The 14,084-nt window shown below is 37.7% G+C and overlaps 1 protein-coding gene across 2 annotated transcripts in view; it reads left to right on the top strand.

The window, feature by feature from the left end:
- The window catches only part of CFAP54 (cilia and flagella associated protein 54), a 105,866-nt gene that overhangs the window by 4,705 nt on the left and 87,077 nt on the right, over positions 1 to 14,084 (top strand). For both annotated transcript variants that reach the window (XM_083698503.1, XM_083698502.1), the window contains exons 2-9: positions 1,119 to 1,224; positions 3,429 to 3,575; positions 8,258 to 8,429; positions 9,135 to 9,193; positions 11,061 to 11,204; positions 12,071 to 12,184; positions 12,277 to 12,378; positions 13,233 to 13,431. In XM_083698503.1, coding sequence (XP_083554629.1) covers positions 1,119 to 1,224; positions 3,429 to 3,575; positions 8,258 to 8,429; positions 9,135 to 9,193; positions 11,061 to 11,204; positions 12,071 to 12,184; positions 12,277 to 12,378; positions 13,233 to 13,431 — 1,043 coding nt within the window. The remainder of the gene's footprint in view (positions 1 to 1,118; positions 1,225 to 3,428; positions 3,576 to 8,257; positions 8,430 to 9,134; positions 9,194 to 11,060; positions 11,205 to 12,070; positions 12,185 to 12,276; positions 12,379 to 13,232; positions 13,432 to 14,084) is intronic.

Genomic DNA, 14,084 nt, shown 5'->3' with positions numbered 1-14,084 from the left:
GAATATTTAAAGAGAATATCAAACACAATGGCCCAGTTGCACAATATGGTAAACCAAGGATTGAACCTGCTTTGCTCCCTCCTTTCAATGTGGAATATAGACACTGTTGGGATACTGCCAGGGAGACAAAGGCCATCATGCCTCCACATCGATTCCGGACGATCCATCAATCTCCTGTAGAACAGTATCAGTCAATTAGCGACACAAGGCTCAGAAATAGCTTGCCACATTCCAGCACTCGTGCACACCCTTTCAGCAGAGTTCGCACAACGAAAGATGCACTCAGGAGAGCATTATTTACAACTTTATTCAGTGTTGGTCAGAACAAAGAAAAACATGAGTGCCTGCCTGCCTATCCAGGCACACAGAGAGAACAACAGCTATATACAAAACAGAAACATCCTGTGAACAGGAAATATGCAGGCTGTGACACAACAACCTGCTCCCTTTTTAAGGTGGAATGGAAATATCCTAACAGACACAACCCCAACCCTTGACTTAGCATCATGTCTGAACCAGAGATCATGGTTTATTTTGCTCCAAACAAACCATAGTAGTGGCTTGTGCTTGGCTTGGTGACAATTATTTGGCTGTGTCATCCCTGTTTCAGGTATAATGTTAAGATAGGGACTGTGATTCCTGGAAGACCTGTTCCCTGCCTTGTATCCCTTTTCTGACCTGGCCTGGAAGGGCAGGGCCCTGACTGACGCCAGCTACAAAAGCTGAGGCTGCTATTTGTTGGGTTGGGTTAAAAATCTTGGGCTGGGGGGCGTGTTTGGGTTTTTTTGTTGTGTGTGTGTGGGGGGGAGGGGGGTTGTTGCAGTTGCTGTTGAGTTTTTTGTATCTTTATTTTTGAGCTTGTGATTTATTTATATGGAAATCATTCAGTTTTGTTGTGTATTATTTGATGTTTTATTTATTATTCATGACTACCTTTGTTAAGTTGTAGTTATGTATTTTTTCATGTTGTAAGTTGCCTTGAGCATGGTTTGAACTGTGGAAAGGCGGTACACAAATATCATTATGTATGTATGTATTTCTGCCAGTGTGTTTCCTGCCTTTATTTAAACAACCAAATAATAATCAGTCCATAACTTTCAGTGATTATTTTTGTTTAGAGCAACTACTTTGTTTAATATTTGGAACAACTACAAGCCTCGATTCCCAGATTGGTATTACAATGAAAAACTTGTGAAAGTTGGTGATGAGCTTGTGGAAATGAAGGTAAGTAATGCCTTATGTGAATTATTTATAGCAATTTCTCTCCTATATCCGCATTTGTATTCTTCCATCTGAGAATATACATCATGCATTTGGTAAAGTGCAATCTGCCCATGATAGCTCATGTCTTTTTAGCAAACTAGACGTGATGCTAAATTTGTCATGTTCAGTTAAAAGAATATTTTTAAAACATTAAACAGTGGGCATATGTGTATTAACTGGATCAGACCATGGTATACAGGGAGTCATGAAAAAAAATTGTGTTAGCAAATGGGTAGCCCTCCTTCTGATGTGCCATGGTCCTAATCTAATAGGAACTTTCGGTGCCTACTGTTTGATGTCTAAAAAAGCTTAATGCAATGGCGGGTGATGAATTTAGCATCAAGTGTCATTTGTTTTTAAGGTACAACAAGACTTCTTGTTGTTGAAAGCCATTTGAATACATAATACCAACCCAAGATAGCTGACTGTGCAATCCTATATAAACTAAAAAAAACTAAAAAAAAAAAGATTCTTCATCTCAGGTAAATTTCAGCCTATTTGTGGCCATTACTGTACATCAAAAGTAGACTGTTAACCCCATAACCAGGCCTTTGGTTGATTTGATTGACATCCTATGTCCTTTTAAAATGTGAGGTTGTTTTTTGGGGGCGGGTGTTATTGGGTTGCTTTTATTTTGAGTATTTATTTTGTAGTTTTATATTTTGATTTTGTTCTGTGAACTGCCCTGAGACCTCCAGGTATAGGGCGTTATATAAATTCATAAATAAATAAATAAATAAATAAATCCCCCCAGCTCATGACAAGATTTAGTGAGATGCCTTTAATTGTGTTCCCCGTCACTCTTTACTTTCATCTGCATGGGTAGGCACTCTGTTAAAGGTATATGAAACTGGAAAAGGAAATATAGTAATCTTTAACTGAAGCTATAAACACTTCTGTAGAGTGAGAAGACTCTCACCCCCCACCAAAGAATTCTGTTAGAAGGATTGTGTGTGTCTGATCACATTACTTGAATTAACCTCACTTGCAGTTAGTCTTATTCCACATGTTAAGGGAGATTTATCAAGAAACTCATGCTGTACAAATTGATGATGGTGATGATTCAGTTGCTGGCATTTTTACTTTTGATACGGGAACAAAACATTAGCCTAGCATATAATTACAGTATATTATAATTGTATATAATACAATATATTATCAATTAACTGCCATTTTTTGACAGATTAATAAGAGTTATACAATGAAATCTAAGATATGTTTTTGCTTCTTAAAGAATGCCATGCCCTTTCCCTAGCTTGTGTGTCTTATTTAACTCAAGCACCTAAATGAGACCTGCAGTCTCAGTTTTATAGTTCTTGCTTCCTTTTTTTGAAACAATGCTCTGTGTAGGTTTCCATTTGCTCAGGAAGTGGTTGCATTGTAGAGGTAGATGAAGAGATCTTGTTCTCTAGCTTATAACACATTTTCTTCTGAAATGCAAATAAAATTAAGAATCACTAACATGACTGCTATGTATTTTTTCTACCAAAGCCTTAAAAAACCACACGTTACCTAGAATTGTTCAGATATTGAATATTTCTAATTTTCTTTTATATATATATATATATATGCCATGCTTTGATATAAAGGAAATCTTGTTTTCTTGATTGTTATAGCCATACATATTGGAAAGAGCACAGTCAAGTTAAGCAGTTGAATAAAGACAGTTGTTACAGCTGGAGGGATTTAACTTTTGCTTAAATTTTACTGAACTAAACTACCTAAAAGTGCTGAACTTTGGTTGAATTGCTATTGTTTTTGTTGTTTGTTTCAGTATTAGAGACAAAATAGAGAAACAATAAATGACAACAATATACTTTCCATGATATATTGACCAACAAGACTGATTAGACTTTCTCTCCACCTCTACCATGCTGTAGTCTTATACAGTACTCACCTGGGAGTATGTCCTGTTGAATTTGATGCAACTTACTTCTGAGTAGACATATATAGGATTGCATTGTAAATGTATTATAAGAAGGATGGACAACTTGTGACCCTTCAGATGTCATTGGAGTGGAATTACCATCATCCCTGAACATTGTCTGTGTAGGGTTGATAACAGCTGGGTTCCAAAATCTTAATGTTTTGTCACTTAAAATTTTATGGAAATTAAAATAATGCAATTATTGTGTGTGTAATCAGGGTTTTTTTTGGCTTTTCAGGAATATAAGCTGGCACTTACACAATGCTATAGGCGATATCTTCAGGAAATCTGTAGTGTAAATCTAAACAAAATTGGATCAGACGTGCATCAATTTAAGTCTGATTTTTTCCCAAAGGGACTTAGAGATCCAACTGCTGCACGTACAGTAAGTATATACAATGAAGATTTAAAATAAATGTGATACTATTTAATATTTTAATAATTTGGCATTAACAAGGTTTCATTAAATATTCAGCAGACACCACTCATTCTTCCTCCAGCAGCATGCTGTCTTAAGGGTACTTCTCATATAACAACTCATATCATGTTTAAAGAGACATTCATACTTTACTTACATCTAATTGTGTATATATTTTTTGCACACTTTTTTCTGTGGTGCTTGCTTATTGCTATGAGTAGTAAAAAATAATAAGCAGCATTTAAAGGTGTATTATTTAAAAAAAACCTGCCCTTTTAATTTGCAGTTATTGAATATAATGGCACATTATAAGTCATGTGTAGGGAAATTAGATGTGCAGTTGGGATGTAAGAAGATATCATTTCCCATTTTGTCCTGTATTTATGACATGCTGCACTGTTTCTGTTCTGTTTTCCCCCCTGCCAAAAATGATGTTATTCATCTCACTGTCTGTTAAGGCAAATTTGTATAACTTTTGCACCATCGAATCTAATGCGCCTTCGAATCTAATGCACACTTAAATTTTCAGAATCTTGAAACCAAAAAAAGTATTTGCTGGCAAATGTAAATGTGCCATCAAATCTAATGCGTGCCTTAATTTTCGCAACGTAATTTGGCCAAAAAAGGTGAGCATTAGATTTGAGTAAATATGGTATTCAATTATTACATAAATTATGTAAATTATGTTGACATTATGTTTTCCCACCCTATTCATTTCAGTTCAAATATGGGGGGAAAGGTGATTAAATATCATTTGCTATCTGAAAGCAACAACAGTGAATACAAGTCACATTAACTGGATCATTTTCTGTTGCAGACATGGGACAGATAAGCTATCTTCTTTAATTTCCTCCCCCATTTCCATTTTCTTCATAATTGCGTAATGGTTTCAAATGTTTGTGTGCCCTTATGTAGAGATGAATGGAGATGCATAGCTTCTTCCATTAGAACATCAGAAGAACCCTTCTAGATCACACCAAAGACCTGTCTTGTCCAGTATCTTGTTTCCCACAGTAGCCACCCAGATGCCAACAGGAAGTTCAAAACCAGGACATGAGCGCTATAGCCCTCTTCTGCTAGTATTCCTTAGTGACTAGTATTCAGAAGCACGCTGCTTCAACTTTGGGCATAGTATATAGCCAGCTGTATACAGCTATATCATGGAAGGGCAGTTGACTTGCTGATCAGAAGGTCAGCAGTTTGAACCCCAGCGACGGGGTGAGCTCCCGTTGCTTGGTCCCTGCTCCTGCCAACCTAGCAGTTTGAAAGCATGTCAAAGTGCAAGTAGATAAATAGGTACCACTCCGGCGGAAAGGTAAACGGCGTTTCCGTGCGCTGCTCTGGTTCGCCAGAAGCGGCTTAGTCATGCTGGCCACATGACCCGGAAGCTGTACGCTGGCTGCCTTGGCCAGTAAAGCGAGATGAGCGCCGCAACCCCAGAGTCAGTCACGACTGGACCTAATGGTCAGGGGTCCCTTTAGCTTTATACTCCCTCCAATGATACACCTGTCTCTTAGTCTGTGGCATCCAACATCACCCTGTGTGTGAGAAATACAGTTCTTTAGTCTGGACGTTTTTGCTCATTCATAGGAGAATCTTATACAGACTTGCGTGTATGAAAAATACATTTCATACATTCTGACTGTGTGCTGTGGGCAAAGTGTCTACTGAATTGAGACAAATCTTACATTTGCAACTATGTTAATGAAATTAGCAAGTATATACGTTGTAGGATCGGCATAACCATCCTTTAAAAAACAACTGATTATTCATATTCTTAGTCCTCTGGGCGTTTTATGATTTCATCTAATAAATATGTTAAAAGAGTTTGCCAATGTTTTTGAAAAACATTTGGGATCTAAGCTCTCCTAGGATATTATTTATTCTTCCTGTTGTAAAAGCAGATACTAAGGATTTCACTTTGAAGCTTCATAACTGGAAACCAGCTGTTTGCTGTAGAATAATGTGATACATGAACCCAAATTTTTCCCCCTGCTCTAAAATGTAGGTCTAAAGTGCTCCAACATGATGTTCTCTGATTTCAGGTGGAAGATATTTTGTACTCTCTCGGTAACCAAATATCCTAGTTTAGGGAATTACAACAAACACTGTTTGCCTTTATGGTAAATTGAAGCCCAATACAGATTGTTTCTGTGTATCACTTATTTTTATTAGATGAAAGGAACATTTTTAGTATCCTAAAAGTGTCTTAGCATTTTCAGTACTGAGAAATTCCCTGAGTTTTTAGATTTTTAAAACGGGTAGGAAACCTCTGGTCCATGGGCCTGATCTAGCTTGCTGAGCCTCTCTATGTGACCCGCAAGGCTATTTCGGGCAAGCCACACCCACTTGCTCTACCCCTGAAATCATAAAGGCAGGGCATTGCAGGCATTGACAATTTGGAGTGCCCAAAAAGTCCTGTTGCACAACATTTCTCAAGCACCTGATAGCCAGCAGGTTGTCAATTAGCTGATGTCATAATAATGTTGCCCCATTCATCTTTCCAAGTGGGGGGCGGTGAGGGGGATAAGGATCTGGCCTTCCGGGCCAAAAAGGTCCACTACTCCTGTTTCACAACATCTTTTCTGAACACTCTCTAACAACAATGTTTTGTCATTGGGTGAAGGTGATTATTGCTGTTGTGGTTATTATTTAGTGTGATTTAAAAACTTTGAAAGACATGATTCTTCTTCGTACAGAATGTGGGTGGCCAACACTCAGTTAAAGTATATTTAACAATACTACACCCAGTTAAAGTATATTTTAAAAATTGCTACTATGCCTATTGAATATTTTCCTGCTCTGTGCTATATAGAATTGGATTATAACCAACTTTGGAAAGCAGATTGTCAAGATGTTTTAGACTATTATTATTTTCCAGGACTGAGCTGTGCTTTGACCATGAATAAGTGTCATCTAAGGGATTGGCACTTAGGGATAGACTCCAGAAGGGACACACAGCTAATTAGAAACAGCAATTTTACCACTCGACAACAGTATTTTAGAACTAGCTATTTGACCAAATACCTTTACTGAGTTGTTTCCAAATGATTCCCACTGCAGTTTTGGATGACTGCTGCAGCAAGGTCCCCTATGCAGGCAATTTTTATATTTGTGGTCACCTCAGGTGGAAGACACTACTCATTATCTGTTGGCCTGCTCCTTATATAGACACCCAAGAGACCACTTTCTGAAAAGTTTGTTCACACAAGCAGGCAGGTACACTCTAGCTGAAATGGTCTAGTTTCTTTTAAGTGACACTAATAGCTTCGTAACACACAGAGTGGCCCCATAAGCATTGGCTTTAACAAACAAACAAACCCATGAAAAAGTAGTTCAATAACATTTCTATAGAGTGTTGTGATGATTTGGAGGTTTAATATGAATCAAGCTGGATTTGAGTTTGTTGGTGTCTCTGGTAACCTCTCTCATATATAATGGATATTGACTCATATCATGGATGTATATGATATGTATTTTTTTACTGCTACTGTTGCTGTGGGTTTGTCATGGCCTTTGGCTAGAAGAATAACTTTATATTGACAGAAATATATATCTTTATCTTCTTTGAATCATTTATAGACTGCCTTTTATTCAAAGAATGTTAAGGCAATTTACAACCATCTAAAATACCTTTAATAGATGAAATAAGATAAGAATAAATAAAACATGATACAGACAAATTCTCAAACAGTTCCAAGTTCAAAAATTAGTATGCATGGCCGCCAAAGGCCTGAGTGAATAAATAAGTTTTTAACAGGTGCTGAAAATGGATCACTTTTGGCGTCTGCTGCAGCTTCAGGCAAGAAGTGTGAATCCCTCACACCAAATGAGTAGCAAATGCATGAAAACAAACAAGCAAGGACCTTATCAGAACAGTTGCTGTGCTGGAAGTGGAATGTTGGTTTGGCTGTGGAAAAACACTGTTCTAGAAACTGAAGTTCTGAGGATGTTTCATTGAGTCCTTGTTTAAATTTAAGTACTGTGCCATGAAGCCATTGCTTAAATTAAGTGCTATGGTAAAGGTAAAGGGACCCCTGACCATTAGGTCCAGTTGGGACCGACTCTGGGGTTGCGGTACTCATTTGCTTTATTGGCCGAGGGAGCCGGCGTTTGTCCGCAGACAGCTTCTGGGTCATGTGGCCAGCATGACCAAGCTGCTTATGGTGAACCAGAGCAGCGCACGGAAATGCCGTTAAGCTTCCCGCCGGAGCGGTACCTATTTATCTACTTGCACTTTGATGTGCTTTCAAACTGCTAGGTTGGCAGGAGCAGGGACCGAGCAACGGGCGCTCACCCCGTCGCAGGGATTTGAACCACCGACCTTCTGATCGGCAATTCCTAGGCGCCACCCGCGTCTCTAAGTGCTATGGTAGAAAGTAGTTAATTAGCTAAAAGGCAGTGATTGGATGAAAAAAGCACAAAGGAAACAAGCTAGTGAAGAAGGGGCCAATGAAGCATGGGGTAGACAGTGGTGGGAATTTCATACAAGACCTAGGAGTGAATGTGCTGAGTGGCACAGTTGTGAAAGAGCTGGGGAAATATGTCCTCTGGCTGAGTGGCTGAAGGGTGAGTTATGGGATGGGGTGCTAAATTCACATTTTGATTTGAAGAATTACGTCATTTCAATCTCTGATTATTCATTTTAGTTCCATGTTTTGCAAGTGAGGAATATCTGCATTTACAAATTGGTGTGTGATAATGATGAGGACCTCCTGAATCAGGAATCTGTGAAGACATGTTTCAGACTCTTGTCCATATTGCAACTGATCATGCAAATGACTTTGCCACATGAACGTTTGTGTTGGCTTGTCTACAATGGTATGTCACAAATTTTACTTTCTAAATGCTGTTGGAGAGCTGTCAAGATTAAAAGAGTGTTTAATTTTAGAGCTCCCTCCCTAATATAAAATTCATGGGGAATTTCAGTTTTGATGTTTCTGTTTACATTTTGGGTTGAATTTTCACTGTGAAGCAAATTATTTATTATTCAGGCAGTTGAGTGCTGATAGCTTTAATGTAGATGGATAAGTACTGACAGAGCACTATAGTTTTTTAAATTAAAAAAAGTATAAGCATGTAAAATGTAATATATAATATACTGTAAAATATATCACAGGGCATTGTTTTCATATAAGGGAATTCAGTTCCCAAAGTTTAGGAAATAAATTTTTGAGATTATTAGAGTCATGAAATGGTTGACAAGGTTTCATAAGTAAGTTTCAAAGAAGTTAGAAACCATTTAATATGAATTTTTTTCTGCTAGATAAGCTTTGCCAATACAACCTATAGGTGTTATTTTTTATGTCCATTTGCTGTATTCACTGTGCAGGTTTTATACATATATACATGTAGCTTACAATTTATATTAAATAAGTTGAATATATTGAATATATATTGAATAAGTTGAATAAAGAAAAGCCAAGTTGAGGTGAGAGTAAGGATAGTCCACAAGCTCAGCATAATATATATAAGCATGCACACATGGCTATATATGTTTTTAAAATAATTTACTTGTCCTTGCAGGTACAATCCACATGTATACCATTTGTAGGCATTTAATGACCATAGGTCACTCTTCTAAGGTATGGCAAGATAAATTTGGAAGTATTTGTCTCTTTTCCTGTGTATGTCAAGATATATTAATTTTTCAGATTGTTACTGTTCTGCATGTTTTTGGTAACATTTTAGCTTGTGTTTGCCTTGTGAGGATTTGTGTGTGTGTGTGTGTGTGTGTGTGTGTGTGTGTGTGTTTTAAAGGATGTTCTTAGCTTAAATGAATGAATGAATAAATAAAGTATAGAAAACTGGCAACATTAAATCTGATATTGTTCGTTCAGTGGTTTTGGCTTTTGAGATTTCAATAGACATTGCCCATAGAATTTCAGCATACCTTCACAACTAGAGCACGTACCAGTTTCACTGGCACCTAACTTTTAGGCTCAGTTCAGAGTGTTAGTTGTCAGTTTTCATGCTGTATATTAGAGGTGGGGAACTTTTTCTAGCCCAAAGGTTGCATTACTCTCTGAGCAGTCTTCTGGGGCCACAGGCTGGTAGCAGTCAAGGCCAGAGGCAAAAAGTGGGTGGAGCAATTCCTAATGTTTGTACAGTAGACTATATAACAGCCATGCAAAGTCCAGAGGTTCCCACATATGCACACTTCTCCCTCCAGATGAGCAAAAGGCATTAACATTGTTTAAGAATACATTCCAGCCAGAAAAGAGGTTAGGTGGCAGAGCCATTGAGGGGTGTGGCTTTGGAAAAGATGGTGGTGTGGCCTAGGTGGAGGACAAAACCTTGGGAGAACCCCAAGGGTCAAATAGAGGCTGCTCTAAATGATTTGGGACCCCAGGGTAATTACTGTCTTTTTCTGTATCAATCTAGCTGTCCACCTAGATTATCGGAATATTTTGTCTGGCCCCTCTTTACAGCATTTAGACACTGAATGAAGAATTGGCAGTAGACTTTTGCCATGACCATCTTGTGAATTGTTAACATGTTGCCTTTTAAAAGTTGTTTTGTTTGCCATGCTTTTTTTTTTTTTTTGCTTTTCTGTTTATTATCTAATGTGATAGTGTTTGGTTTTTCCGTGGTGTTAGCTGCCTTGGGTATCTCAGAAACAAGACAGAAAGGCAAGATGTACATATATTGAACAAGCTTAACTAATGACACAAAATTTGTTTTCTAAAGAATCTTAGATGAATACTCAAGGGCTGTGCTGCTGCTGCCACCGCCGCTCTGTAAATACAGTACTACATTTTAAAACGTGGTCTTGTACTGTTTGAGTAAAAACCCCTTAGTATTGATTTTTATACATTTTACTTGCATGAAAATGGGAATACTTTTATTTATTTAACCACGCAGATTTATTATGAATATGTTATTTGATTTCAAAACAGTGTGAGAGTGAAGATAGATAGATAGATAGATTTCATTCTGAAATCTGCAATATGAAAATTACATACTGATTGATTATAAGGAAGATTTTTCAATTGTCCTTAAACTGAACTGTAGTGCCACCCAGTGGCTATTTTTTTACAATAAGATCATCATGTGACTTTCAAAGTTTTGTTCATCTTGGTTGTACACTCCAGAAAAAGTAAGCAAGAAAGGTAGATGTGTGTGTGGTGGTGGGGAGTCAGTTTTGCACATAAGTCTGCAAAAGTTATTATTTTTACTAGCTCACCTACTCATAATGTTAATCAGTTATGACACACTAAAGCCTTGAACTGAAAGAGGTAAAAGAAGTATAGTAGTTACCTTTCAAAATTTGTCAACCCCTGCATTATTTTATACTAATCAGTGATATTCAGGGTTAGTCATATTCAGAACACACCCACTGAAATAAATTGGCTTAGATTACATTGACTTCAGTGGATCTACTTTGAATATAACTAACACTGGATGTCACCCATTAATGGCTTAATTTATAATCAGTTTCTCTTTCAACAGGTGCTTGAATATTTATTATGGGCCTGTGTATGTATGGAATCATCGATTCCCCTTTTAGCTGTACACTATTTGCCATGGAGAGCAACACTGTATGCTGCTGTTTGCCAGTGTTATTATGACTGCTATTCTGGCATAAATGGAGAGGTAGTGATTTTCCTTCATATTTTAAATATAATTTAAAATATATTGGGTTTGTGTAAAAACAAGCTGCTCTTGGGAGACTATATTAAAGTGTGCATAAAGGGTGCTGTCTTTGTTTTGTGTTACTTGTCTGAACAGAAATACAAATTTAGTCAAAACAGTCCATAAGTATATGATGTTGGGATCATTGATCTTGATTTGATGGGAGCACAACCTAGCAATTTTCCAAATGACTTATGCTTGGATAAAATAGACAGGTTACCTCTATAATTTTTAGTTTACTTTCCCCCTTTTCTTAGCCTTTTGCACTGTTAATACTGTTAGTTTTGATTTCAATAAGTGACCAACATGCTGGTCCTTATCTGTATAGTTACGATTGCCATACAGGAACATTTTATCCCTGCAGCATAAAACTTATTTCTGTTGTAGACCAGCTGATACCTTTGACCCTGCAATCCAAGTACTTCTTCTCTAGTCTGTCTATCTGATTTAGCTCTAGCCTACTCTGTTCAGTCTTTCTGCCTATTCTGTCTCCAACATTCTCCATAATGTGTTTTGCTCTGCCTACTTACTTTCTTAGTAATCTGAATCCAGAATTTTGGGCAGCTAAACCTAGAATGGTTATCAGGATCCCAAGCTGCCGTTGTTGGTTGTTCCTGATCCACATGAAGCTTCCCAGATTTCTTCTCTATCTTAACTGGAATGTGACTCTAGGATGGGCATTGGAATTCTGAATGCTAGCAGTCAGTGGAGTTCTAGTTCAAGATGGGGGACACAGTATTGCCATTTCTTCCTATTCCCACACCTGCCTTTATTAACAGGAAAATAATAGTCACTCCACTTTACATATATATATTATTGTGCTTCAGATATTTGCACGTCGTGGTTTGGTTAAAATAGATGAACTAAAGCAAATGGAAAATATGAGTTCGCCAGCATTAAGCACAGAAACAAAGAGAAAATTCAAAGAAGCAACTGTGAAGGTATTCATATTTTATAGGGATTTATAGTATTTAAGGAAGTGGAACATGTAACATAATAATTTATGCTTTTTTTCTCTCCTCTTTGGGGTCAGATGGCAGCAATGATCTTCAAAAGATCAGCATTTGAACCCAGAAGACGACCAAAGGGGCTTTTTCGTCCAAGAGTGAAAAATAATATGAAAGATATACAACATGTATGTATTAGCCATTTCACCCTGTCCTGATCTGGACCCCATGAGGGTAACTTAGCCAGGCAGGTAGCAGGTATGGTCAGATTTGAGTTGCAGTACCTTGGATAGCTCCAGGGAGTCAATTTGTAGCAACAAGATTCAGAATTCAACTGAGACCTTTTATATCGCTTGATTGGACCAACCTTCCTGGGCCACCCTCTTCTTGAAGAACAGAGATCCTTAATGTGAGTGCAGTGAACTCCCCCCGTGGGCTTAATTAAACTCACTAGGCTTCTCCATTTGGCTCACCAGGCATTCACCTGCCTTGCACCTGCTGATCAGCAATGCCCACACAGCCTTTGCAAGGCACTTTGAAACCCTTACTACTAGCTGTAGGTGCTTCAAAGGGCAAAACGGCCCTCTGCAAGCACCAACAACCGGCTGATTGTCAGTGCATAAAGAGACCTGTGTACATTTGAAGCCCCGACAATCAACTGTTCACTAAACCCTGACATCTATTCTGCTGACACCACCTCTTCATTGTCATCCCACTATCAATCTACTGGCTTGGAGCCTTCTTCCCCTGGCGGTTCCCTGGCAGGTGCTCCTCTGCATCCAGCCAGTCCATGACATATGGACACACTTCTCTAAAATGTCTTTTTAAAAAAATCTGCTTCATAAAGATTTAATTTTTAAAATTTAAATATGACACAAACAAACAGAGCTTTCCTTAATTCCAGCTAAGTCACACTTCAAACTGTTTTTTTACCTAACCGTGCACAGTCTAACTTAAAGCTCTCCAGCATGGTTTTATATATATGTTTACTTACGACAGCTATTTTAAATATCTGATCCTTGATTATTTTTGTTTCATTTAGCTTCCTTGGCCTCGAACAGTCTCAGAACGGCTGATGATGGAGATGTTTGATTGTAATTCATCTATCTTTTTTGGCATCTTGGAAGCTTTGTTTGATAGAAATAGGCGGACACTGATCCCTAGCCCTCCTATTCCTGATGAAATGGAAATTCGTGATGTCATTTCAGAGTTGTTTTTTGCAGGCGTGGATATTCTTGATGGTAAGTGGATGAAATTAACTGTAGAAAATTGGCTAATTATAACAAGGAAAACCAAATGTAATTCTTTTCTTACTTTTCAAAAATTGGAAGTAATTGTTAAACTTCTAAATATATCTAAGTATCATTGTCAGCATGTGGCAATTCTACTCATTATATCAGAAAGTAAAATGTTTGTTTCTTAAAATTCAAACTGTCCTAGGACTGAAGAGTGCTCTGCTTTAAACTAGTATCGGAGTGGAAGAAAAATAAGACACAGTAATAGTTTTTTCAAAGCTGTGGGAGTATGAACACAAGAAACTGAGCCATATGCGAGGCAGTGGAGAAATCACATGTATATATGTAGGGCTACCAAAATCCACAGTAAGCAAGAACGTGAACCGAGAGATGGATATTTGGATTAGAACTTTCCTAAAATCAATCTAATTTTAATTATTCTCCTATTGGAGACTTTAACATCTTGAATTTTTCTTGCTTTCTTTGGACTTCAGCTTTCAGCATGATGTTAAACTATGACTGTTCTCTTGATGTATTTTCTGAGATCCAATAACCCCCAACAGCTGTGATGATGGTGGTGGTTGGTGGCGAGAGATCTAATCTGACAGCAGGTGGGAAATAAATAGTATGTTAAATGAAGAAAAACTAGTGGATTCAGT

The sequence above is a fragment of the Podarcis gaigeae genome, assembly GCF_964106915.1.
Source record: "Podarcis gaigeae genome assembly, chromosome: 10".
Taxonomy (NCBI): Eukaryota; Metazoa; Chordata; class Lepidosauria; order Squamata; family Lacertidae; genus Podarcis; species Podarcis gaigeae.
This window is presented reverse-complemented; position numbering and strand designations above follow the sequence as displayed.